Here is a 26,484-nt window from a genome sequence, read left to right on the forward strand (position 1 = left end):
GAGGGAAGCCATGACTGTCTCACGTGAAATCAAAGTCTGGTGTGGGTGTGGCTAGGGCTGGCGTTTGCAAATGCAGGGCCCAAGTTGGAACCTTATGGCGGGCATTGATTTCCGTGAAGCAGCAGAAACGGAAACAAGCACTGCCTCTCGAGGGTTTAAAAAGGTGTAATTCCCCCACGAACACAGGGCCCAATCTGTCCAATCGGTATTTTGCTGGCTCTGGGTGTGGCCCCCTGATTAGGCAAGCCTAGAAGCTGTGAGTCTGAGTTTTAGAACACTAACAGTTGGCTCTTATTGAGCATGCCCGACATTATCATTCAGTTCAATGCAAAATTTATTAAATTAATTAAAAACCAGCCAGGCATTTTTTAAACTTTTAAACTGCAAAAGATGAAGGTCAGAGTATGGGGCAAGGTCAGTAACAGGATTACAGGTATTCTGTGAACATGGCTGATTTTAATGAACATTAACAGATTATGAGGACTCTGAGAGAAAAAAGTCCAAAAGAGGGCTGGGTTCCTCTCTCTCTCTCTCTTTTGACTTTGAACTCTCTATTCTTTCTGACTGTTTGTTTATCACCATGAAAATTGAGAGGGTTGTTAAGCAAGCTTTTCTGAATTTAGGACTAATTGGATATGAGTTTATGGGAAGCATCAGAATGGCATGGGGGGTATTTTCAATTTAACATTGCGGAATGTGAAAAATCCACGCTGGCTATAGTATACAGCCACTCTTGCGGCTGTATAATAAAAATGCAGCAATAAAGAAATACCCTTGCTTCCTTTCCAGAAGGATCTACAGATCACTAGGTTTATAATCTAGACTTTTAGACTCTAAAGGATGTTTCTTCCCCAAAGATTAACCATGCTGGGAAAAATATTCTCTCACACCTGTCAAAGAAAGAAAGAAAAAAGTATTCCATTTCACATATATATACCACACATACTTGCTTTTTTCTTCTTATTGCCCCCTTATAATCAATAATACCTACTGAGGTGAAGATTTTTGAAAAACAAACAAACTGATCTTCACAGTATGAGCAGTACTTCCATTGCAGTTAGTATCAGTATCTGAAGTGAGAAATGGATTATCAATTATTTCTCGTTTGCATAATTTATCAAATAGGCTGATTATACCAGCAGTGAACATTGAAAAGAGTGGAAACTTTAGTGTCAGAATTATGATACTGTTTAGTAACCACTCACTTTGCAGGTTTCTAAATGTTGATAGACAATACATATTTGATTTTTTTAATTTGTGAAGCTAAACAACAGTCGATGGTCCAGTATAGGTTTTTTTTTTTTTTTTAATAATTTTTATTCAAATTTTTCCAAAAACAAACAAAACAAAGTCAAAAAGACATAACAATACATCAACAAAAAAATGAAAATAAAATAGGGAAGTGGTGCTGGCTGGTGGTTGTCTCTGAGGGAGCTCTGCCTCAGAGGAAGCTTTTTTCAGGTTAAAAGTCAGCCAAGAGGAATCTTGGACTGGCTTAAATGTTCTCCAAGGTATAGGAGAACCGATCAGATCTTCCACAAGACTTCGTTGAGCTGTCGGCGGCTGGAATTGATCAGGAAATTCCTGAGATAAGAAGGCAAGCCGATCGGCTGAAGACGGAGTCAGGATTTTCACGCAAGCTGGACTGGAATGAAGCGAAGCGTTTTTTCTTTTCTTAAAAAAAAAACGTTCTTAACCAGCGAGCCCACTTCTGCCTAAACCTTATCATTTGGCTTAAATTACTGCAATAAAAGGGATTTGTTTATGAATCAGCAATTGAGAAACCTGGGTGAGTCATACTTTTTCTCTTTTAAATATAATTAAGGAAGAAAGAAAATATAAACAACTTATTTACTTTTCTACGACAAAAAGCTGGCTTGAATTTGGACTTTTAAAGTTTAAAAACGGATGAGAGGTAATTATTATATTTTGGACTATTTTTCTCTTTGGACTATTTCTTGTTGGATGAATCCGCTGCTCGTATATGCTACTAATTGTTTAGTCTTGGCAACCAGAATTGTTTTGCATTCTTGGATGCAGATAAGGACTGTGTTGTGCTGGCTGGATTCCAATTACAGGCCTGGAATATTAACTCTTCTTTTTGGTGGAGGGAAAAAAAGAAGAAATAGACTGCCCTTAGGTTCTGAAACAGTGATTAATTTTAGAAATTAAAGGCCTCTTTTTGAAAATGACAACTAAAAAAACAACTAAGGCCCAGGGGCGAAGAGGTTCTATTGATACACAGGAAGAGGATATACCCCCAGAAATGTTTCAAAAAATAATGGAAGGGATTAATGCTATAAAACAGGAAATTAAACAGGAAATGAAAATTGAATTGACAGATATAAAAGACTATATTAAAACACAAGTAGATGAGATTAAAGGGACAATTGGGCAAATAAAGGAGGATGCAAAAAATACTAAAGAAAAGGTACAAACCTTGGAGAATAGAACAGATATACTAAATCTGGAACTAGAAAAAAATTTGGACTATTTAGCTATGACTGAAATGAGAAATAAAGAGCATTGTTTGAGATTCCGTGCAATCCCTGAGGAAACAGGTGAAGACATTAGAGACAAAATTGTTAATGCTTTAGTAAAATTTCTGGACTTGAATGAAGATAGGATGGAATTTGAAATAGACAAAGTTTATAGAATTAACTCCAGATATGCAACAATGAAAAAAATTCCAAGAGATGTGCTTGTTCACTTCGTAAAGAAAACGACCAGAGATATGGTTTTACAGCAACACTTTAAATATACCTTTAAAATTGATGGTAAGGAAATACTGGTGATGAAGGAAATTCCTATTAGACTTTTACGTAAGAGAAAAGAATATGCTTTCCTTACAGAAAAACTTAAGCAATGCAAAATTCAATTTAGGTGGGACGTTCCAGAAGGAGTGATTTTTACATTCAGACAACAGAAATATAGATTGAATACTGTTCAAAAAGCAAGGGACTTCTTGAGAAAAGCTTCAAAAGATATGGAAGAAGATAAACTCAAAGATATGGATACAGTTCCTGGGAAACAAAGTCAACAAGGATACGCAGAGGAGGGGAAGGAAGATGATGGATCAAAAGGAGCATCAGGCAAATTTTAAAATACACGCTTAACGATGGATTACAAATACCTAACTTGGAATATAAATGGAGCCAACACGGCGCAGAAGAGAAAGAAAGTGTTTCATTATTTGAAAAAATTAAAATTGGATATAATTTGTCTACAAGAAACTCATATTCAGAAGAAAGATTCTAAATATTTGATTTGTAAAAATTTGGGTGAAGAATTTATTTCAGCTGGACCAAAAAAAAAAAATGGAGTTGTTCTCTATATTAACCCACAATTGCTTCCTAAATTGGTATTATTGGACGATAGTGGTAGATTTGTGGGGGTTGAAATTACTTTACAAGGTACAAACATTTTGATAGTGGGTATTTATGCCCCCAATGAAGATAAAACAAGGTTTTATACAGGACTTATGGAAAAATTGTCAGAGTTTTCATATGAGCATTGGTGTGTCATGGGTGACTGGAATGGGGTAATCTCACCAAAAATTGATAGGCTTTCTGAAAAAAATATCAAAGAGACACAAGGTAAATTACCGAAGATTTGTTTTGAACTCATGGAACATCTAGAATTGGTGGATACCTGGAGATATATAAATGATAATGCAAAGGAATTTACTTATTTTTCAGAAAGACATAAAACATTTTCGAGGATTGATATGATTTGGATGTCAAAAATTTTAGCGAAGGATATTTTTAAAATGGATATATTACCAAAAACTTTTTCGGACCATAATCCTGTGATATTAACTTTAAAAAAAAAAAATCTTGGTCCAGTATAGGTTTTAATGAAGTGATCTGTTACAGTAAAGACCTTATGTCGCATATTACTTTGGGCTGCAATTATAGGGTGATAAGGGGAATGAACTATATAGTATTTAGGCTTTTTGAACATGGTAAGTAATGCATTCTGGAAAATGCTTCAATAAGCTTTTACAAGGACTGATACCAGTCATGCAACTTGAGGTCTTCAGAAGACTGTGGGTTACATCCAACAACGTTGTTCCATTAGCTCAAGGACTTTCTCTCTCCATGTGCTCTGGAGGGTTGGGGAACTCCCAGAACGGATTGGGAAGCACAGGGAGAAGAAAGGGGCAGGAAGGCCCATTGCCTAGGCAGAATTATTTCATTTGTTTATTGCTTAGTCCAAAGACCATTGCAAGAAGGCACTGAATACAAAACATTAAAATATTTAGGAGTTTCATGTAATTTCAAAAATCACAATTAAAATTAAATAAATAAAATGTATAACTAGGCTTAAGGTAGATGAAGCTTGACTTATAAAACAAATAAACATTACAATAACGAGTAAAATAACATCTAATAACATAGCAGAGAGCATTTTATACACTCATATCTCTGAATCTCTATAAGAATTAACAGAAATGGAATCCAGGAACTTTTCCCTGCATCTAGCAGCCTTCACCGCAAAAGCAGCGACCCTCCGGATCGCATACTGATTTGTTGTTTGTAACAAGAAACAAAGTTTCTCTTTCACACCCCAAAATCTCATTTTCTTTAGGAAAGGCTCTAAATAACTTTCTCTAATGTCAGTATATAACTGGCACTTGAGTATGTAATGTGCCAAATCCTCCGGAACTGGCTTTCCACAAACACACAACCTGTCTTGTACTGGTATACCGTAAAATCTCCCCCATTTCATCATTGTATTCATTTGTTCAAAGCGTAAGCGTGTGTAGGCTTTACGGACTTCCATTTCCAAGGGGAATGCCAGGTATTTTTCATATTTATGCTCACGTTTACGCTAGCTAGCCATTTCACTGTTCCTGCGGAAGTAAGGGCAGTTATGTCAGTTTGTGCTCCTACATCAGACACTCTTTGTTTAAAGATCTTATTAATAACATTCAGCCTTGGATTCAATGCCTGATCAGAGAATCCAAAATCTGGGAGTAGATTTGAAAATTTCTGCAACCAAAAGTTTCCTTGAGGAAGTGTCCTCTGTTCCTCCAGGCAGATCTTAGGGAGCCATTCTTCCGTTAGGTTATTTATTCTACACCAGTAGTATGCCATCCTGACACATATTAACTCTGAGATCTTATCCATGCCCAGTTCAGCTCTAGTTAAATGAGCTGGGCTAGATTTTGAAACCCCTAAAATCATACGCAAGAAGCGACTTTGAATGTTTTCAATTTTAGAAAGATCTGCAAAGCCCCAAATTTCAGCCCCGAAAATTAGCATTGGTATCACCTTTGCTTTAAAGATGTTTATAACTGGGTGTAATGAGCCTGGATATCTGTAATTTAGCAGTCTGTTTAGGGATTGCAAGCTGGCGACAGATTTCATTTCAGTTTTCTTTATTTGTAATTCCCAGGACCCTGAAGATGAGAAGGTAATGCCAAGATAGCAATAAGATTTTACCTGCTCTAACTCTTTGGAGTTAATATACCATCTATGTGATTTCCTCTTTTTACCAAAGACTACTACTTGTTGCGCTGCAGCCAACTCAGAAGGGACAGGAAGGGGGGAGGCATGAGTTTCAGGCGCCTCCGCAGCCAGAAGAAGCAGAGTTGGGGATTGTTGTGTCTGAGCAGGATCGTGCGGGAGAGGGGCAGCCTGCTCTCCAGCCAGTTCCCACAAGTAACGCCCTTTCCGAGGAGCCGAGCGCACCGCCCCCAGTTGATGCAGAGGACTTGTGGGGGGAAGCTTCAGAGACAGTGCCAGCTCCTCCTTTGCCAAGCAGTTCCCAGGAGGATTCCAGTGTGGCACCGCCCCCTGACCTCGAGCCCGTTGCTCGGGAGCAGGTGTCTTCAGATGAGCCGTTGGATGCATGTCCCCTGTCTCCTCGTTCCCGTCGCCGCGAGAAACGGACAGGGCAAAGACAGGAATTACGAAGGAGTCAGAGATTACGTTCGAAAACATTTCCTATATAAGCCTGCCGCTCCCAGTGGGGGATCGTTGAGTCAACTTCCTTCACACGCTGCAGAGCATGTCTAGAGTATAGTTAGGGACTCTAGTGAGTTAGTGTAGGGTTTCCTATGAAGCGCAATGCCTTTAATGTATCCATTACTCTAATAAAATGAGATTTACTTGCACACACACTCCAGCCTCATTCTTTCGGCTCTGGACGGGACAGATTGACTCAACCACCATCCCTACTCGAACCTGTTCCCATGGCGGATGACATGGACCAGAACGGAGCAAGAGGGGGAGTACCTATCACCATGGAAGCTTTGTATGCCGAGATCCAGAACCTCCGAGTGACTACGCAAGCCCTACAAGCCGAGAACCAAAACCTCAGAGCCGCAACGCAAGCCTTGCAAGTGGATAACCAGAATCTCCATGCCTTGGTTGCCCAAGTCCAGGCTGTGCCCCCCAGGGCAGCAGCCCCTGTGAAGTCTCCAGTGGGGCTCCCCGTGCGATACGGGGGCCAGAGTGAACAGTTTGCCACGTTTCTAGCCCAATGTGAGTTGTACATTCAAGTGCGCAGAGCTGAGTTCCCAACTGATGACGCGAAGGTGGCGTTCATCATCAGTTTATTGGAAGGGGAAGCGGCAAAATGGGCCACCCCGTATTTGATTCGCAACGACCAGATATTGCGCCAGTTTGACGCCTTCAAGAATGCGATGGGGGACATGTTCCGAGACTCCCAGAGGAAGGAGACTGTTGCCCGCCAGTTAGGGACCCTGAGACAGGGAAGGGGGTCTGTAGGGCAATACACGAATGCTTTTCGTGTTTTGTCTCAGGAGACGGAGTACAATGACCCAGCCTTGATGTACTTCTACAGAAATGGACTGAGGCCAGAAGTGTTGGATGAACTGGCGCACTCCACACACCCCGACTCACTGAGGGGTTTGATTCAACTGAGTTTGCAGATAGACAGCCGCTTAGAAGGAAGAAAGTTGGAGCGAAGAATGGAGCCTTCATGGCATCCCTACTGTCTCGGGAGAGGAGCCCATGCAGATTGGGGGGGCTAGACCGCGATTGACAGAGGAGGAGAGGGAAAGACGCCGGAGGGAAGGACTGTGTCTCTATTGCGGAAAGTCTGGACACCTCGCCAGAAATTGTGCAGCCAAAACCGGAAGATCCCAGCCGCCGGAAAACTTCACATCCCAGCTCTCGTAGAGGCTAGAGAGTTGGGGGTTGCTACAGACACTGAGCCTCCGTTACAACCCCTTCCCTCCCAAGGGGCCCTTCTGTTGCCCATTCGCATCACTCTATCCTCAGGCGAGAGCTTCTCAGCCAAGGCTATGATCGACAGCGGAGCATCCTCTTGTTTCATAGACCGAGAGTTGGCGCTACACCACGCTATTCCCACAAGAGAACTGAGTCAGCCGTTGGCAGTGGAAACTATAGATGGCCGGCCTCTGAAGTCTGGGGGGGTGACTCGGGTGACTGAGTCCGTGGAAGTGAAGGTCCCTGGGCATCGGGAAGACCTGTCGTTCTAAGTGGCGTCCTTGCAGCATTTCCCGGTGGTGTTGGGTATGCCTTGGCTGGTTAGGCACAACCCCACAATCTTTTGGGATGAATCTGTGGTGGTTTTTACCTCCAAGTACTGCCATCAACATTGCCAGCCTGAAGAGGAGCCACAGGTGTTGGCAGGGGCGTCTCCCCCAAGGGAGATAACTTTGCCCACCAAGTATGGGAGTTTTCGGGACATCTTCGATAAAAAGGAAGCGGAGCAACTCCCCCCTCACCGGCCCTATGATTGTGCCATTGATTTGGTGCCTGGGGCACGCATCCCTGCTGGGCGGATCTACTCTCTATCTGAACCAGTTGGCAGCGTTAAGGGAGTTTCTGGACACCAATTTGAAGAAAGGCTTCATTCGCCCTTCACAGTCCCCAGCTGGTGCACCCCTGCTGTTTGTGAAGAAAAAAGGGGGGGAGCTCTGTCCTTGTAATGATTATCGAGCCCTAAACCAGCTCACTATCCCCAATAGTTACCCGCTGCCGCTCATTAGGGAAATGTTGGAGAGGTTGCGTTCCACCAAAATTTTCACGAAACTGGACTTGAGAGGAGCTTACAACTTGGTGAGGATTAAGGCAGGTCATGAATGGAAGACTGCGTTTAAGACTCGTTACGGTCAGTTTGAGTATTTGATGATGCCATACGGGTTGTCGGGAGCACCTGGAGTCTTCCAAAATTTTATGAATGACATCTTTTGGGACTTTGTGGACCGCTTTATGATAGTGTATTTGGATGATATCCTGATTTATTCGAATACTCCCGAGGAACACGACTCGCATGTGCGTGCAGTGCTGCAGAAGTTACAGGAACACCGTCTTTACGCGAAGCTGGAAAAGTGTGGGTTTGACCTAACCACGTTGGACTTTCTGGGGTATCGGATCTCTCCAGCAGGAGTAGAAATGGACCCAGAAAAAGTTTGTTGTGTGCTCATGGGGCAACCCCCCAAGACCAAGAAGGATTTGCAACGCTTCTTGGGCTTTGCGAATTACTACCATCGTTTCATAGCCAACTACTCCCATCAAACCGCACCGCTCATGGATTGCCTGAAGGGCTCAGGACCTTTCCAATGGACAGAAGCTGCACAAGAGGCTTTCAAGAGCCTGAAGCGAAGGTTTCCTACTGAACCCATACTACAGCATGCCGACCCGGCGCTCCCTTTTGTGGTAGAGACGGATGCGTCGAACGTCGCGATCAGAGGGGTTCTTTTGCAACCGGCCCAGTAAGGGGGAGAACTGATGCCTTGTGCCTACTTTTCCAGAAAGTTAACCGACTCTGAACAAAACTACACTGTGTGGGAAAAGGAGCTATTAGCCATTAGAGATGCCTTTGAAGCCTGGAGACACCATCTGGAAGGGGCGGAGCATGAAATTGAGGTGCGCACGGACCATCGTAATCTAGAGAGTCTTTATACCGCCTGTAAACTCAATCAGAGGCAAGTGCGCTGGGCTCAGTTCTTCTCACGGTTCCATTTCAAAATTCATTATATCTCCCAAGCACAGAATAAGCGGGCTGATGCCCTCTCAAGGAAGCCAGAATTTCTGAGGGATCCCACCCCAAGACCGTTACAGTACATAATCCCTCCCGAGCGGGGAGTAGTAGGGGCCTGCCAAGATTCTTGGGAAGCTGAAGTGCGTGAAGCGCAACAACAGGACCCTTTCGTGCAGGAGCAGCGGGTCGAAGATGGTGCGTTACCCCAAGCAGAACAGAAGGACCTTATATGGAAGGATGGCATACTGCACCATCAGGAAGCTGTACTACGTCAGTGCCATGACGCCCCCACGGCAGGCCACTTTGGGGTTTTTAAGACCATTCAAGCTGTCACTCGGGAGTTCTGGTGGCCCAAGGTGAAGAAGGATGTAGAGCGTTACGTTCGCTCTTGCCCCACTTGCATGAGGGCTAAACATGCCACTGGGAAGCCACCGGGGCTACTGGAACCCCTTCCTACTCCAGGAGGACCTTGGCGAATGATTACTATGGATTTTATAACAGACCTTCCACCTTCGCAGGGGAAAACCACAGTTTTGGTGGTCGTTGATGCCTTCTCGAAAATGGCTCACTTCATTCCGTGCGCAGGGCTCCCAAGCGCTCAAGACACTGCCAAGTTGTACGTGCAAAATGTGTATCTGCTGCACGGTCTGCCAGACAGCCTGGTTTCCGATCGGGGCACACAATTCACCTCGCGTTTTTGGCAAGCGTTGTGGAAGTTGCTGCAAAGTGAGCTGAGACTGTCGTCTGCCCATCATCCCCAAATGGATGGGCAGTCTGAGAGGGTCAACGCAGTGTTGCAACAATATTTACGTTGTTTTGTGTGGTATCAGCAGGACAACTGGATGTCCTATTTGCATTTAGCAGAATTTGCCTATAATAATGCTGTGCATTCGCACACGCAACAGACTCCTTTCTTCGTCAATTTTGGCTACCACCCCCAAGCCTTTCCTGCCCCAAAAGACAGTCTCTCAGTCCCAGCCGCTGAGGATTACTTGCAGGAACTCTACGCTATGCAACAGCTACTCCAAGAGCAACTAGAACAGGCCAAAGCGGATTACAAACGCGCAGCTGACCAGCATCGGAGAGAGGGGGACCTCATACGAGTGGGAGACCAGGTCTGGATCTCTACATGTTTCCTAGCTATGCCTGGCCGGTGTCGTAAACTGCAGGATCAGCGTGTAGGGCCCTTTGAGGTGGAGGCACAGATTAACCCCGTGGCTTACAGACTAAAATTGCCGCCCACCTTCAAGATGCACCCAGTCTTCCACAGGACATTGTTGACCAAGGACGCTGCCCCCGACCCTCACCGTCCGCGAGTGGAGCCTGCACCACCTTTGTTGGTAGAGGGGGAGGAGGAATATGAAGTAGAACAGATTTTGGACTTGCGAAAACGCCGAGGGCATCTTCAGTACCTGATTCATTGGAAGGGGTACAATCCAACTGAACGTTCCTGGGAAACAGAGGAGAATGTGCACGCTCCGACTTTGGTGAGAGAATTCCATGAGGCTTATCCAGAGAAACCTAGACCTCAGGGGTGGGAAGGGTTAAAGCATGGAGGGGGGGATGATGTCTTCAGATGAGCCGTTGGATGCACGTCCCCTGTCTCCTCGTTCCCATCGCTGCGAGAAACAGACAGGGCAAAGACAGGAATTACGAAGGAGTCAGAGATTATGTTTGAAAACATTTCCTATATAAGCCTGCCGCTCCCAGTGGGGGGTCGTTGAGTCAACTTCCTTCACACACTGCAGAGCATGTGTAGAGTATAGTTAGGGACTCTAGTGAGTTAGCGTAGGGTTTCCTATGAAGCGCAATGCCTTTGATGTATCCATTACTCTAATAAAACGAGATTTATTTGCACACACACTCCAGCCTCATTCTTTCGGCTCTGGACGGGACACTACTTTAGATTTATTGTTATTAATAATCAAGTTGTTTTCTGCACAGTAGGAACTAAACTGTCTTAGCAGTCTTCTCAGACCAACTTGGGATGTTGAAAGGAGGATCATATCATCTGCATATAATATATTTACCGCTCTGTTTAAGATCATTGCCTAGGCAGGGAAGACTTCATTGGATACAACTCTATATGATTCCCATCATTTAGTAAATAGCAGCTTTGGGGGAGTGATGGAAATGGGCATGGGGAGGGGGGTCAACCTATCCTTCTCTCATGCCATAGCTCTAGTCCAATCAGTTCCCCTTGAGACTGCTGCTATTATTAAATACAGAATATCCTATTCACAGATCTTCTGCATCACATTAGTTGTGCCTTAAGAAGCAGCTGTCTAGAGCTAGATTTCTTCTGCACTTATTCACCACTGCCACTGTTCTGTAGCAAGTTTTTGTGTTCTGTTGCTAAGGTGCACACTTGAGTTTACACCACAATGCACAGAAAATCAAGCTGCCAATCCAGTCCTACCATATATTACATGACTTGTCTGGATTCAGCCTTGGCTAAGAAAAGTGTTGTTGTTTTTTAAGCAGAGCATTTTATTTCATTTTTGTTTTAGTTAGTGCCAAACACTATTCGAACACGCAACATCAGAATTCGAAGTACAGAACAAAGGACCTTCACTGTATGCCTAGACAAGGACTCCAGACGAATCTACAAGAATGTGAACAGGTAGGGCTATCTAATGAGCTGTATATTATGAAATTTTCTCCCAGGTTTATCTCCCCCATTCTTCAAAATCTGTTCTTCAGCATGGTGCAGGTGCTACTAATCAATACTGCCAACCCATGAACTGTCTTCATGAAAACTGAAATGCATCTGAAGCACATTATTTCCCTCCCCCTCTCATGCCGGATTCTCTGTTATGATCTAGCACAGGGATGCATAACTGAAATCACTCTGAGGGCTACTTTTATATTGTTACTAACTCATAGTGGCCACTTACCATTTATTCAGTGACAAATCAAAGCTTTAATCTTTTACACTAATTGAAAACTGAGTTGGCTTTTGCATATGCATCAGCGTAGAAACTTAGCTGTCCTGGGCAAATATTCTATCTGGACTGCTGGATTCTGCACTAAAGAGTCCTCATTGCAAGTTTCAATACAGGTGTGGAGAGCCTTTGGCCCTCCAGTTGCTGAACTAAAACTCCCACCATCCCTGACCATTGGCCATGCTTGCTGGGGTTGATGGGAGTTGTAGTACAACAACATTTGGAAAGCCAAAGGTTCCCTATATGTGTTTTAACAGATAAGATACTCATTGTCATATCCTAAATCTGCCATACAACGCTACTATACCACAGGTGACTGTCTTAAAGATATTTGTCAAGGAGTAGTATTCTCTTCAGATAAATTACCCTCAAAGACTGCCAACAACACATACACACACTACCTCTAAGGAGCACAAGGTGGCACACATGGTTCTCCTCTCTCTCCCTTTTATTCTGACAACAACCCTGTGAGGTAGATTAGGCTGAGAGACTGTGACTGGCCCAAAGTCATGTAGCAAGCTTCATTGCTAGGGTTGCTAGGTTCAGGGCCTGAGACTGATCCTGTATCTTTAGGAGAAGAGAAAGTCAGCCAAGTGCAGGTGTTCTTGCTACACTGTGATGGGAAAAATGGGAGGCTGGGCCTGGCAACCAAGAGGTCTTCTGTATCTTTAAAAGTTGTGCAGGAGGAAGGGAGAATTTCACCTTGTGGTTTTTCCCATTACAGTGTTGCAAGAACACCTGCACATGGCTGACTTTCTCTTCTCCTTAAGATACAGGATCAGTTTCAGGCCATGAACCTGGCAACCCTATCGCTGAGTAGAGATTTGAGACCTGATCTCCCAGGTCCTAGTGTGACACTATAACCACTATACCATACTGGCTCTTGTATAATATTTGTTTAATGCAAATCCTTGGTGTGTGTTCAGAATATATTGTATTTTATGTTAACCGCCCAGAGAGCTATTGCTAGTCGGGTGGTATATAAGTTTAAGAAATAAATAAATATAATAATATATGGGAAAGGTTTGCTAACTATATGAACCACACTACCTGAATTTGAAACACCCACAAATATAGTTTTCCAGATAAAACTACTTTGTATCAGAATTAGGTAAACACCAAATCAGAGTTTGACCAAAAGCTTGTGTATTTAGTTAATGGAAAATATCTTTTCTTGCAGTATTGAAGTATTTCCATGCCTAGAACCTAGCTACTGCTTACAAAAGACAAGAACCAGAAGGGCCTGTTTGCAGGAAGAGGAAGATGTTGGACTGGCCAAATACTTACCTAAGTCTTTATTGCTTCCCATCAATACTTTTGCAGGCATTGTTCAGTGAAAAAGCTGATAATCACAGCTGTTAAATCTTGTGTCGAGTTTCAGTAGGGAATATCCCAGTGATTGGGTCCCAGCATGAAGTGCTCCAGGGAAAAAGCAAAAAGCAAGGGAACATGACCAGAATAACAGCTCAGGTCTGCAGCAGGAGATGAAGCCCAGCCTAATATAGACAAGTGTGCTTCTGTAATAGTGGTGGATAAACTGGGGTGCAGGTACAAAATGAAACGAAGTATGAGCATTTCAGACTTTGGTGCTATTTCCTAGGAAGGTATTTTTTTCTTCTTCTAGCAGTCAAAGAAAGGATAATCATTTTGTTTCACATGTGCACAACAGTGAAATGGAAACAACTAACGCTAAATAAATTTTCCTTAAAATAACCCCTCGGGAACCCTGGTCATGATCGCAACTCTGTTGAGTCAAGCATTGCCCAACAATGGTAAAGATATGTTTATTCTGTGGAACTACCACAGACTGGTAAGCAACTGTTCTGAATTTACGGATTTAGAGTTAATGAACTGGTAATGCTGTACATAGTTGTGCATTAATTCCTATAATATGCTACCCATCAAGGGAATTGGGGAAAAAATGCTTGGGACTTTAGAGAAGTGTATGAACAGTGTTTGACATATCAGTGGTGGTGACTGCATGAAATAGCACAACATATATCTCATAGACAGAACAAAATCATGTGTGGATAGAGATCAAGCATTTTTCTATGAAAACTGGACACTTTACTTTCTTGTAGAGTATTTTCACCATAAAGGCAAGCACAGGTGATCAACCTCCAGCACTGATTGAATGGATGAAGGAATTTTTGGTGCTCCTGCACAGGAGCAGGAAGGTTAGTGGGCTTTGCTGTGGCACAGTCAAGCCCATGCTTCTGCCTGCCTCCAGTGTTATTTATTTATTTATTAAATATTTCTGCGTTGCCGTTTGGCAATTCCCCAGCTTACAAATAAATTAAAACAAAAGACAATATAAGTAGTAAAACAAAAACAGAGCTAAAAACCAGAACCAGGTGTTAAAACATACAACTGGAAGAGAGAACAACAAATAAAATCACTGTTCTTGAAGATGTCATGAAGCTTTGTCTTCTTGCTGCTGCAGTCTGCTCTTCTAATATTTATCACAAATGGCTCCCTAATCATACCTGAGGATTTATCCAGTGCTCTGCAAGCTATATCCCAATGTTTCAAGAATAGCACACATTACACAAGCACACACTGGGAAGTTCTTATATAGCAGGGCATAGCTGATTTAGATGGATAAATGCAAAGTCAGAATGTAAATGTAATATCCCATCCAAATCACCCAGATAAATTCTTCAATTAATTTATACCCCACCCCAAATCAGTTCTTCAGTTCATTTGAAAAAAATGGAAATGGACTGCCTTCAAGTCGATTCCGACTAGGGTTGCCAGGTTCAGGGCCTGAGACTGACCCTGTATCGTTAGGAGAAGAAAAAGTCAGTCAAGTGCAGGTGTTCTTGCAACCCTCTAATGCAGTCTTTCCCAACCAGTGTGCCTCCAGATGTTGTTGGACCACAATTCCCATCTTTCCTGACCATTGGCAATGCTGGCTGAGGCTGATGGGAGTTGTGGTCCAACAACATCTGGAGGCACACTGATTGAAAAAGGCTGCTGTAATGAGAAAAACCACAAGGTGGAATTCTCCCTTCCTCCTGCTCAACTTTTAAAGATACTGAAGACCTCTTGGTTGCAGCCTCCACTAATTCCGACTTATGGTAGCCCTACAAATAGGGTTTTCATGGTAAGCAGTATGCAGAGGTGGTTTACCATTGCCTTCCTCTGAGGCAATGACTGGCCCAAGGTCACCAGTGAACTTCATGGCTATGTGGGGATTCAAACCCTAGTCTTCCATGTCATAGTCCAACATTCTAACCACTGTGCCACACTGACTCCCTCTGTTCATTTACCCCCCGTTAATTTCTCAACATATCTTGCACCAGATCAACTCCCCTTCATTTACTCTCATTGATTACCCCCTTCCTCACAATAATCTCTGGATAAAGACATCTTAAGTTCCCACAAATTAACATCCAACCAGTAAGCCAGATCATTCCCCAATTTAATTTTGCTTGAATTCATTACCCACCGAGAAAGCACTTAGAAAAAAATGTGGGGTTTGTGGTTTGTGAGCTGACCCCTAGCAATGCTGCTGGTTCTCAGCACAAACAGTATTGTATTTCTACTTCAGTTGCACCATGTCTGAATGTTAGTAATTTACAAGCAAGGCCATGAGGTTTATTGCAAGGGTGGGGGGCACTAAGAGTAGACATAAGCTGGAATGTGGAAAGAGGAACAAATTTCCTACTGAGGAAAAAATAATAAAAATATAGATAAAACATCTGATGGAGCCACAGATAGTATGCTCCTGATACTCCCATAGGTTGCTATGTAGGATAGTGACTTCTAAAAAGAAAGTTTTCAACACGTCTGCGGTCTTAAGCTTTTTTAAAAAAATTGGTTCTCAAAGCATGCTGCTGTGGCTAGATGTAACATACCAGAAGATTAAATTATTGATTGCTTTTAACTCAGTAATGGATATATCTGTATTAAATAAACATGTATATTATGTAAATTAATTATAAATTATTTGTACAGGTGTAATACAGGTTATATATTCAAAAGAGGAATCCTTTAATTTCATTAAATAATTTCGAAAGATGTTTGATGTTGTGTATGTGTGATCATTGACTGAAGAGGGAAGATATCCTGGAGAGGTCACTTATAAAAATAGGATTTGTGTTCCCTGTCTCATGTGCCTTCTGTTTCCATTGTAAGATTGTATAACATACTGAATAGAGCACCATTTATGTGACTCCTAAGATACATATTCACCCTCTTATTGTAAGTGCAATAAAGTGGATGTGTGTGTTTGTTGTAATTCCAAAGTTTTGTCTTGCAGTCTCCAATCGATCATCTAATTTTAGGAATACCCTTAGTTTCCAAAGTGGAAAGATGGATAGGGGTGTTATGATCCTGGAGATGATATGCAAAAAACAACAACTGGGACATTGAACATGATTGTTTCTAGAGTACAGGAGGAGAATCCTTTCAGTTCTAAGAGATTTTAAGCATTCAATTTTAGTAGCATTGTGGAGGTACAAAAGGTGGTCCTGATTTCTTTCTATCTTTTATGATGCTTTATGCTCAACCCAAAGCTTTTTGTAATCTATTACTGGTAGGCTACTACAATATGGCTTTGGAAACAGTAAGAGCTAAATAGTTTGGCTTTCTAGATGAATCTAATCTGCTTTCAGCTCCTATACTTGTAGGAGCATTTTCAGTCGTTCCCAACCTTTGGGTCCCCGGATATTGCTGGACTATATAATTCCCCATCATTCCTGACCATTGGCCATGTTGGCTGGGGCTGATGGGAGTTGTAGTCCAAGAACATCTGGGGTTGAAAGGCTGAAAATGCTATACTGCCAAAGCAGGGCAAATATAAAATATTCTTAAATTCTAGTCAAGCAGTATCAGACCTAAATAGCAGATCTCTCTTCCAAATTATCCAGCTGCACTCCTTGTAGTTGTACACCCTGGTCCTACCCACGGCTATTCAGAAGTCAGCATTAGTTTTAGTGGTTTACCTCCAAGTTAATATGCTTAAGACTAGTCTTAAAGCCTGATTCCACATAAGTGAGATGTTAAAATAAGCTATGTACATTGAAACTTTATACTGTTCCAGAGAAATCCATCTGTGCATCACTTTCACACATTTCACACATAAGGACTACTTAAAGACCAAGTAGATTGAACTGGAAATGAAATAAACCTACTTAAAGACAAACCACCTGTAAAAAAATTTACCAGTGAAAAATTAATCAGTCTCTGAAAAGGAATACCTTCTCATAGGAGGCAAGCAAACCTGTAAAAAGCAGAACCAAATACTCTGTAAACACATTTTCTCACATGTGAGAGAAAATTCAGATGTCTTGGTGATTTTTTATTAGTATTATTTATTGATTTATATCCTGCCCTTCCTCCCAGTAGGAGTCCAGGTAGCATTTGTTGTATATGACAGCAAACAACTTGTTAGTAAATATCAGTGGCACTGGACCTGCGCCTAGAGATCTGGTATGTATCTTCCTGGCAAAGTCTTCCAAAAGGAGAGGGCATAAGATTTCTTTTATAAAGCTAGGAAGAGTAATCTTATAATGCAGTGTAATTAACATAACTGTGCTGTATTTATAGGATTTTTCCAATCTAGTAACTGGTACTAAAAACAAAGGCAACTTATGTTAGCAGATAAATATCCCAAATTATTTGCACTCTAGGAACTTTAACCCTAGATTGCAAGAATTTTCCATTTTGACAGAAAGGCCTATGTTCCCTTAGTTGCTGATCCTAACCCTGGCTTTTAAAAGGTTTATGCCCAGCAGCAGTGCTTACTGAAGAGTTATCAAAATGAGGCAAGAAGCAAAAAGACAGCCCCAAATTGAATAGATGCTGAGCTAAAGAGGGGGGAAATGATCAGGATTAAGCAGTTTTCTTTTGCATACCAACAAAACCATCTGAAACGCTGCTTCACACAGTTCTCTGTTGTCATCCTGCAGTACCTGGAAGACCCCATCTTCTGAAATAAGGCAAGGAGAGACCCTTCTCCACAGGAAGCCCTTTTTCTTCTGTTCATCTTTTAAAACCACTGCAGTGTTGTTATTTTTTAATGTTAGCTGCCTGAGGAACATTTGTGTGCTGAAGGCCACAGGATACACATTTAACAGATAAAACAGAATGCCAGAATAAGGAACAACACTAGAAAAGAAAACCTATATATTTTAACACATATGGGTAGAATAGAAACTGAGGGTGTGGAATGCGCATTAAAAAGATGGGGAGGTGCGGGGGAATCCAGCGAAGAGGCTAGACAGGTTAACTATTTGCTCTCCCAGCGGGACAAGTCTGCATCCTGTACCCAATTACTTTGCAGTAAAGCCCACTGAGATCCATGGGGCTTACTTCTCAGTAGACACGTACTGATTGATCTGTATCCCAGAGTCAGAACAGCTTGGAAATGTCAGTATAGGAACCGTATAGAAGTCTGCAAAATACAGGAAGAAGCGACGACGTGGAAGAATAGAAAGTGTCTCCGAGGTAAAAGCAGGTGGGGTACAGGCCAGGAGGTCCACAAACGGCGGGGACGACTACTCGTACTTCCGATAAGAATTCATCATCATCATCATTGTCTCCAAGGCCACCAGCCGTGTCCTAGCAACAACTTGCCCCGCCCCCTTGGAAATCTCCACCGAACCCATTTTCACCCTCAAGGAGGAGACCAAGAGTTGCGAGCCAGGAGGGAGTCGGCGTGCTTCTCCCCAAGGGAGCACTCCGAAGGGGCGGGGCCAGCAGGTGAAGGGGGCGGGGCTGAGCAGACCTCGGTCTCTCTTGCAGTCGACAGGTGCTTCTTGGCGCCTGCGCAGTGAGTGTCTCCCGCTGACAGGAGGCCGGGGCTGCGCTCCGCGTGGAATAGCGGAAGAAGCCGCTCGCTCGCTGGCCCCCTCCTTTCAGGTATGGGAGGCCCCGTGCGCGATGTGAGAGTTCAACGCAAGAGAGACAGGCGCTGGTAGTGGTTGCCATGGCAGCCTCCACAAGGTGCGGGGAAGTGGATGGGAGGCTTGCGATTCCCAGGCCCCACTTGCTATGGGGGGGGAGGGGGGCTGGGCTGGTACCGTACCTACTGCCGAACCTTAGTGCGGGGGTGATTGGCTATGGTGGGTCACGAGGAGCGTTCCTCAAAAGGACTATAGAGGTTGCTTTTTAAATAGTCGCCCGTGTGAATGGCAAAGGTCTCACGATCCCGTAAAAAGATTAGGTCTGCCTCCTTTTAATTTTGTCAAATTAGGAACAGTTCATCCCTTCACCGCTTCGGTGTGACAAAGCAAGCAAGAAATCAAGGGTCTTAATGGCAGGCAACCATACTAGCGCAGGGATTCTCCCATCTCTGTTTATTTTTAACAAGACAGTTGAGAAAAAGGTCACTACAAGCTAATGGTCAGTATAGGCTATGTATTTATTTATTATATACAGCCACTTCAGCTTTCAGAGCGGTTATGACAAAATAACACAGCATGTTTCTATAAAACAACTTCCCTTTCTCTTTAAAAAACCAATTCTTAGAAAATCCTGGACTTGGTTCTGCTCTGGCTCACTCAGTGCTGGCTTTAGACACTTCCCCCTGGATGTGAGTATAAAGTGAAATTGATGCCGACCCTAGGAATAATCCTAAAATAATAAGAGAGACTTATGATGGCAATCTGTTATCAAATGTTAGGGCCATTGTTGGACATCCACCTCCCCCCAGCGCAGACTTGCACAAAGACTTTTTAAAATGTGTCTGGCATTCAGTCAACTTTCTTTTGCTAACTATGGGAACTTTGTGCTGTTCACTGCCCAGTGAAGCTGGGAATTCTCATATACTTGGTGCTAAATACTAAATATTCTCTGTCTTGAACTTTAAAACCCATTTTAGCAGCTCTGTTATTTCCCATAATAATTCCAACCCATATCATGTTCCTTTTCTATAAACTCAATAAAAATGCAAAATATATGTATATTATTCCTCACCACCATCACCAGAACTTCTAAAATATGCCTATTTTGACCGAATGGAAAAAATATAGGCCTGATTATCAGTGATTTTACAAATATAAGCATCAGCAATGCCCTATTGTGAACATTGAACTCTAAGGGTCTTTCCAGGCTTTTATTTCATAATAAAGTAAATGCACAGATTTCCTAATTTGTTGAACAGAATCCAGATTTCTTTAATCAAGGAAATACTTCTGTTGTAATGATATAGTATTTTCCCAGCACTCATCCTGCAAATATTTTGTCTTCAGGAAAAGTATGCTTCTTCCCTCATTTGCACATTAATTTATTTGGAATAGAGTAGAATGTAGTTGTACAAGACATACTTTCTATGACATCACATTCCCTCCATTCTGATCATATAATTCTGTTTTGGGGTGGCCTCTAGACCTTTTGTGGATTTTAAAAAGAGTTAGGCTGAAATTCTGTGTGCAAGCTGTTTAAATCCTATTGGATTTATTTATTTATTTACAATGACCTTTTAAAAGTCCTTCATTATATAGGAAAGGGATGTCATGCAACTGGCACTGGATAGAGTTTGGCATGAGTATAGTGCTTTAAACTTACTTTTCTGAATCATCTGGTTCTAACACACACTTATGCACCCTAGGGTTTGATCTTAAGGCACATGAGGCTATCAACCTGCTGAAGCTATGCAGGTCTGGATCTGGCCAGTGTCTGGATAGATGACTGCCTGGGAACCAGGGCTGTGGAGTCGGTACACCAAACCTTCGACTCCGACTCCGACTCCTCTATTTTTCTACTGTCTGACTCCGACTCCAACTCCTCTACTTTTCTGCTGTCCGACTCCGACTCCACCCAGAATTGCTTCTTGTCAATCAAAATTTATTTGGAAGTCGGAGTCTGTACATTTCTACCGACTCCAACTCCTCCCAAAATTGCTCCCGACTCTGACTCCACCCAACATTGCTCCCGACTCCGACTCCACGACTCTGACTCCGACTCCACAGCCCTGCTGGGAACCGCATGTAATTTGCCTTAAGTTCCATGGCAGAAGAAAGCTGGGATATCGGTGTAAGAAATTTTTACAACATAAGCAAAAATGTTTAATCAAAAATAAACCCCATTGGGTTAACTGATGATTACTCCCAGGTAAAGGTGTATAGGATTGCAACGTAAAATGATCGGATCTGTCAAGTAAAGAAGGATTTGTTTGAATGAGTTTTATTTTGCTTTTTCATGAACTGGTAAAAACTGTATCAGAAACCAAGCACGGTAATGATTGTGTAGTATTTTTTTAAACTGCACTACTGGTTTGATTATTAATACAACATTTTGCAGTGCTAGCAAGAGAGAACTATTCATTTTAATTTTCTTACAATGTTTGTATGCTGACAGCAGACCTCCAAGGTAGCTGACAATAAGTCAAAAGCGTTCCTTGTTAACATTTCTATTTTTTTATCCAATATTGACAAGTCTTTTTTCCCTTTATTAATTTGCAGGACAAAATTGGGAACCAAGGTGGCAACTGAAGCCATGAATACAAACACTCAGTGGGATGTGAACAAAGCACTAACTCTTGCTAGCCTCTTCCATTTCCTTTACGGCGCAGGAAATGCCTGCACAATCCCATTTTTAACTCTGTACTTTCGGCAGCTTGGGTTGACTGCACCATTAGTAGGCATTATAATAGGATTAAAGCACTTAGTCACTTCCCTTTGGGCCCCACTATGCTCCTATTTAGCAAAAACTCACAATAAAAGGAAAGTTCTCATCAGCGGATCGCTACTGTGCTCAATTGGAGCAAGTTTGCTTCTTACTGTTGTCCCACCACTGAGCAAGGACATTGTCTATAAGTATTGTAACGTGAGCCAGCATCCACATCAATTACTGATGGCAAACCAGATGCCTGATGTAAGTGTGAACAATCCAAGTACAATGGGTATCAGTCCTGCATCTGATGACAAAACATTGTCTAGTACTGAATCACTTGGAATGATCTCTAAGGACTTGGTTACTACTGGTAAGCCAATGTATGTAACATTCAAAATTTCTTCCACTATTAATATCCCTTCTGTGATAAACGGTGTCAATGATGGTGGTACAGGTATACAGCAAGTTACTGATGTTCCCCCTGGTGTGACATCTGATGCTTCTGGGAAAGAAGTTTCTCCAAAAGGACAAATGTTACAGACAGCTTTTGTGAATCGGTCTGTGAAGCCAACAAGTAGCCCAACTACTGATATTATGAATATCAAAGAAAAATTTGAGGAAAATGGCTCTTCAGAAAGAAATACTAACTTCACATTTTATACAGCCCCAGTACCTCTTACAGAGACAGTTTATGTATTCAGAAACCTGTCAGGACGCTGGGAAAGAGCACAGGATGTGAGCTCTCAGTTACTACAAGGTACTGACTTCTTGGACAGTGAGCACCAGGTCTTTCTTATGGTACTAGGTGCTGTTGTACTTTGGGAGCTCCTGGCTGCACCTCTCGGATGGATGGTTGAGGACAGCCTCTATGAGTACCTTGACTTTGTTGATGCTGCAGAAAAATATGGGAATCTTTGGATTTGGAGTTACTTAGGAGCGTCTGTGGGAGTCTGCAGTGTAGCAATATTTGTAGATCAGCTCAGCTGCTTCTTGAGCAGTAATATCCCACGTTTTGCAGTGCATTTTTATGGCTATGCCATGTTGCTAACTTTAACATTAATTGTCAGTGTCTTTTTTCCCATTCATGTGTCCAGAAAAAATGAGCATGTAAATAAAACAGTCAAAGCTTTAAACCTGATTGGGAGCGATGGCCGAACCATCCTGTCTGCAGTTACAGTCTTCCTCACAGGGGCCATTGGGTCAACTGTGCAGAATTTTCTTTTCTGGCAAATGCAAGACCAAGGCAGCAATGAATTATACATGGGCCTCTCAGTGGCCATTGGACTGATTGCCGAAATCCTGCTCTACATCTTCAAAAGCAAGTTGCTAAAGGCTCTCTCGGGTGGTGGCACAGTTGCCTTGAGCTTAAGCTGCCTTGCAGCTCAGCTGCTCTACTATTCCTTCCTGTGGAACACCTGGGCAGTGCTACCAATCCAGATCTTTTGTGCCTTCAGCAACGGTGCCTTGTGGTGGGCTGTGAACATGCTGGCAGATGACATTGCCACTCCTGGCACAGAGAGGTCTCTGCATCTTGTCCTACAGGGTCTCTCCTGTGGCTGTGGAGCCAGTCTGGGCAGCTTTGCAGGGGGCTTTGTTGTGAAGAGCTTTGGCCTAGCAGTGCTCTACAGGGCATGTTCCATTACTTTAATACTCTGGTTAATCTTGTTCTTGATTGTCCAATCCAAGTTGCCACGCCAGAAACGAATTAATTATTCCCGTCTCCTAGCTGCAGATTCTAGTGATATGAGTGACTCTGATGATGATAAGGAAAGGGACTGGCTGGTGAAAGCTATGAAAGATGAGAACTTCAGTAGGAATTGGTAAAAATCTTGCATTTCATTGTCTGTTAGCCAAAAAACAGATTTTGGAGAAATAGGATGACTTTATTAGAAATGATGCACATGGAATTTATGAGGAGCTGTTCTACTTGCAATGGGATTTTATGGTGTACATATTTGTAAAGAAAGCAATTATAAAGATTTTATAAAGATTTTATTTTCTTAAGGTTAATTTATTGCAAATACTTGTAGCATTTTTTGTTTTCCTAAAATTTAAGTTTTTGAGATCCAAGTAAAGGGGACTTTGAATAGTTTCTGCTGAAGTTAATACAGTTTTTCATCTCTGAGAGTAACAAGAATTTATTATCTTTAGAGCCACAGCTGGCCATATTAGAGTTGCAATTCATAGTAATTTCATATTTTTTAAAAAAAGAATTCCTAGACATTAACCTGGTGCTTCTGTATATTTCACCCTCGCTTGGGCAGGAACTGCTGAAGAAAGGAATATTCTGCATGGTTTTTTTTACCGATCCAACCTTTTTATGAATACTTGAGCACTTTCAAAAATTGGGCTTGGATTCTGGAGTAAAATTGTTTAAAATCTATGTAAATTTTATTGCTGGCAAAGCACACAGTTTCCTGTAGTCAGTTTTTTAAAAAAAATCTATACTACATCTCTGATCTCCTGTCCAGGAGCTTTCATACACCAAAATCATTTTTTTAACTTCCCATTTCTGTAATCTGAGTACTACATGTACAGTGACCTAGAATGCACATGCAGTTGATAAATGATTCTCACTTACTTTCCTATACTGTATTAATGGCATGTATGAAAATACACTCCTGAGTTTTATAAATTGGCTTCAGGCCTCTTATATTTAGTGAAGGCACAATAGATGGGGAAGCAATGTTTCTAGGATATATGGCTTTGCTTCACTTAGGTGGTGTATATTGGGAATCTTTTGTAAGTATGCATAGGGCTTTGCTTAAACACTTGGCCATAACTTGGCTTGACTTTTATCAACCAAGGGGACTAGTTAACCAACAGAGGACTACAAATCCCACAAAAAGGCTGTTTGCCTTAGAAAATGTACTCTTAACGATATGTGTGTATGTGTTCAAGAAAGACTATATTTTTATTTCATAGGGTAATTGTGATGCAGAAGGACATTAGAAGTATGGGAAGTTGGAAGGTGACTGTCAAATCTCACACCATAGAGAAATCATTCACCTTTTACTTGCATTTGTTACAAATTTTGTAACTACAAGCAAATAGCCTCTCTTATTTGTCCAGTGCAAACTGTGCTGCTGCTAACAAGTTGTGTTTCAACTGGAGGAAGCATGGTCTTACTGCTCTACAGTTACAGCAAGATAAAAATATGTGTATAGATCCTAGAATGGAAGATGAATGAGTAGGTTTTTAAGAGTACTCTTCCTAGGAAGTGGGCATTACTTGCACAATAAATGCATGACCAAACTAGGTGTGATATGGGAGTTCTGTAATTGGAACTCTTTTTCAAAAATCAGCCATGGGAGAGGGAACTATTTGGATCAGGGCTGCAATTGTAAGGAGTATCTAACTCAGTTGTGCCACTCTGATTTTAGAATGACCTCCTCTCTGAGGCACATCTAGCACCATCTCATGTTTTGGTACCAGATTAAGTACCAAATGTTGTCTTGGGCATTTATGAATTGTTAAAGTTCAGCTTAGTACTGGAGTAGGTAGCTGATCTATAGATTTTAATGACTGTTATGTCATTTATTTTTACCAGTTATTTTTTATGAATTCTTGTTTTAAAAAGAATTTTGTTGTACCCCACCTTGAGATTGATATAAATAGGTTTTCCCATGCCACAGCCCTGATCCAGCTTATCCTCTCCAAAGCTGTTAACTAGCTCCAGAAGGTCTATGTACAGCCACAGTCTTTATGCCATATATTCCCCTTCCACAACTAGTACTGTAGCAGCTTTGTGAAGTGGGGACTTCATGCTGGTGAATCAGCACATGAGCAAAGGCTAGCTGATGGAAAATAAAATACGTTGGGAGTTCAAATCATGGAAAACCCTCATATCACATCTAATTTGTCTAAATTTATCAAGTTACTTTTCATGTGTTTTGCATGAATTCTAGGCATGAAATGTTGCCTTTTGGCTAAGAAAAGAGTATTGACCTATGTTTACAAATTAGCAGTTTTCCATATCTGGAAAAATGTGTGGCTGTAAATAAATAACAAGTGGTATCAAGAATTAACCATATAAACTGTCCTTATAGAGAGCTTTGTTTAAAATGTATTTGACATTGTGGTTATTTTCTCTAGCATGTTTTCACTTCAGCAGAGATTGATAGGAAGAACAGTATTAGGAAAATAATGGTGCTTTGAGAAGCAATTTTTACTAATTTATCAATTAGAAGATTTTTTACTAATTCTAGATTGCATATTTAACAGCTCACTCTGGTGTAAATCTATTTTTGCCATCCACAGTCTTCTGGTAAAACTTCTCTATGAAATGATTTATTCTAGTGCCATGACCATAAGCCACTGCAACCAAAGACATAGTTTGGGGTGGGAGCAAAAACTGTCTCTTACTCTGATAATAAGCTCCGATGACCATATATTTGGAAAACGTTTTACCACTCAGCTGAGTCCCACAGTGCATCTGGTTTGCTTTGTCTATAGAACTCAGTGGCCATTGGAAATGTAATCTGTCTCTATCTGTATAGACCCATCCTTCATTGGCATAACTCTTTCTTGATAATATTAGAAAGGTTCTCTTTCTTGGTAATATGAGAACATGGTAAAGAATGGAATCCTGGATTTTACAAATCAATACATTTTACAAATTAATAAATGTTCAATAAATTCATGAATAATCTAAGCATAAATATATATATAATTCAGCTGAATACTTACAAATAGATGTCAAATCTTCGATGTTAATTCTTAATACTATAATTATGCCAATATTCATGAATTCAAATACTGAATAGGAAAATATTGTTATCTCAATTACTAAATATTACAAAAAGGTCCTATAAATGCAAATTTGACTGGGTCTTATAATATAATAAAGTCATGTCTTCTATATTTCCTCAAGTAAAGAGCATGGGTTTATTTGATCTCATACTTTTGTTATTCCAATAAAATACACATTGATTATGTTTTTCAATAAATCTATAATCTTTTTGTCTGCCCGCCCTCTCTCCTTCTGATTAAATTT

At 41.6% G+C, this 26,484-nt stretch overlaps 2 protein-coding genes across 7 annotated transcripts in view; both read left to right on the forward strand.

Moving 5' to 3' along the window:
• The window catches only part of PIK3R6 (phosphoinositide-3-kinase regulatory subunit 6), a 70,567-nt gene extending 54,615 nt beyond the window's left edge, over window positions 1–15,952 (forward strand). For 3 of the 4 annotated variants that reach the window (XM_061616510.1, XM_061616512.1, XM_061616511.1), the window contains 2 exons: window positions 11,493–11,605; window positions 13,108–15,952. In XM_061616510.1, the coding sequence (XP_061472494.1) occupies window positions 11,493–11,605; window positions 13,108–13,264 (270 nt within the window). In that variant the 3' untranslated portion in view covers window positions 13,265–15,952. The remainder of the gene's footprint in view (window positions 1–11,492; window positions 11,606–13,107) is intronic. The other variant, XM_061616513.1, reaches the window with a different exon arrangement.
• Window positions 15,953–18,596: 2,644 nt separating this feature from the next.
• MFSD6L (major facilitator superfamily domain containing 6 like) lies at window positions 18,597–26,379 on the forward strand. 3 transcript variants are annotated; one of them, XM_061616514.1, is made up of 2 exons: window positions 18,597–18,878; window positions 21,338–26,379. In XM_061616514.1, the coding sequence occupies exons 1-2, from the start codon at window positions 18,862–18,864 to the stop codon at window positions 23,310–23,312; spliced, it is 1,992 nt and encodes a 663-aa protein (XP_061472498.1). In that variant the 5' UTR covers window positions 18,597–18,861; the 3' UTR covers window positions 23,313–26,379. The 3 variants fall into 3 exon arrangements, with proteins under 3 accessions (XP_061472498.1, XP_061472499.1, XP_061472500.1); XM_061616515.1 differs by having other exon boundaries at window positions 18,597–18,794; XM_061616516.1 differs by lacking the exon at window positions 18,597–18,878 and adding an exon at window positions 20,822–20,909.
• The last annotated feature ends 105 nt before the right edge of the window (window positions 26,380–26,484 follow it).

Source organism: Rhineura floridana, chromosome 3, assembly GCF_030035675.1.
Source record: "Rhineura floridana isolate rRhiFlo1 chromosome 3, rRhiFlo1.hap2, whole genome shotgun sequence".
Lineage (NCBI taxonomy): Eukaryota > Metazoa > Chordata > Lepidosauria > Squamata > Rhineuridae > Rhineura > Rhineura floridana.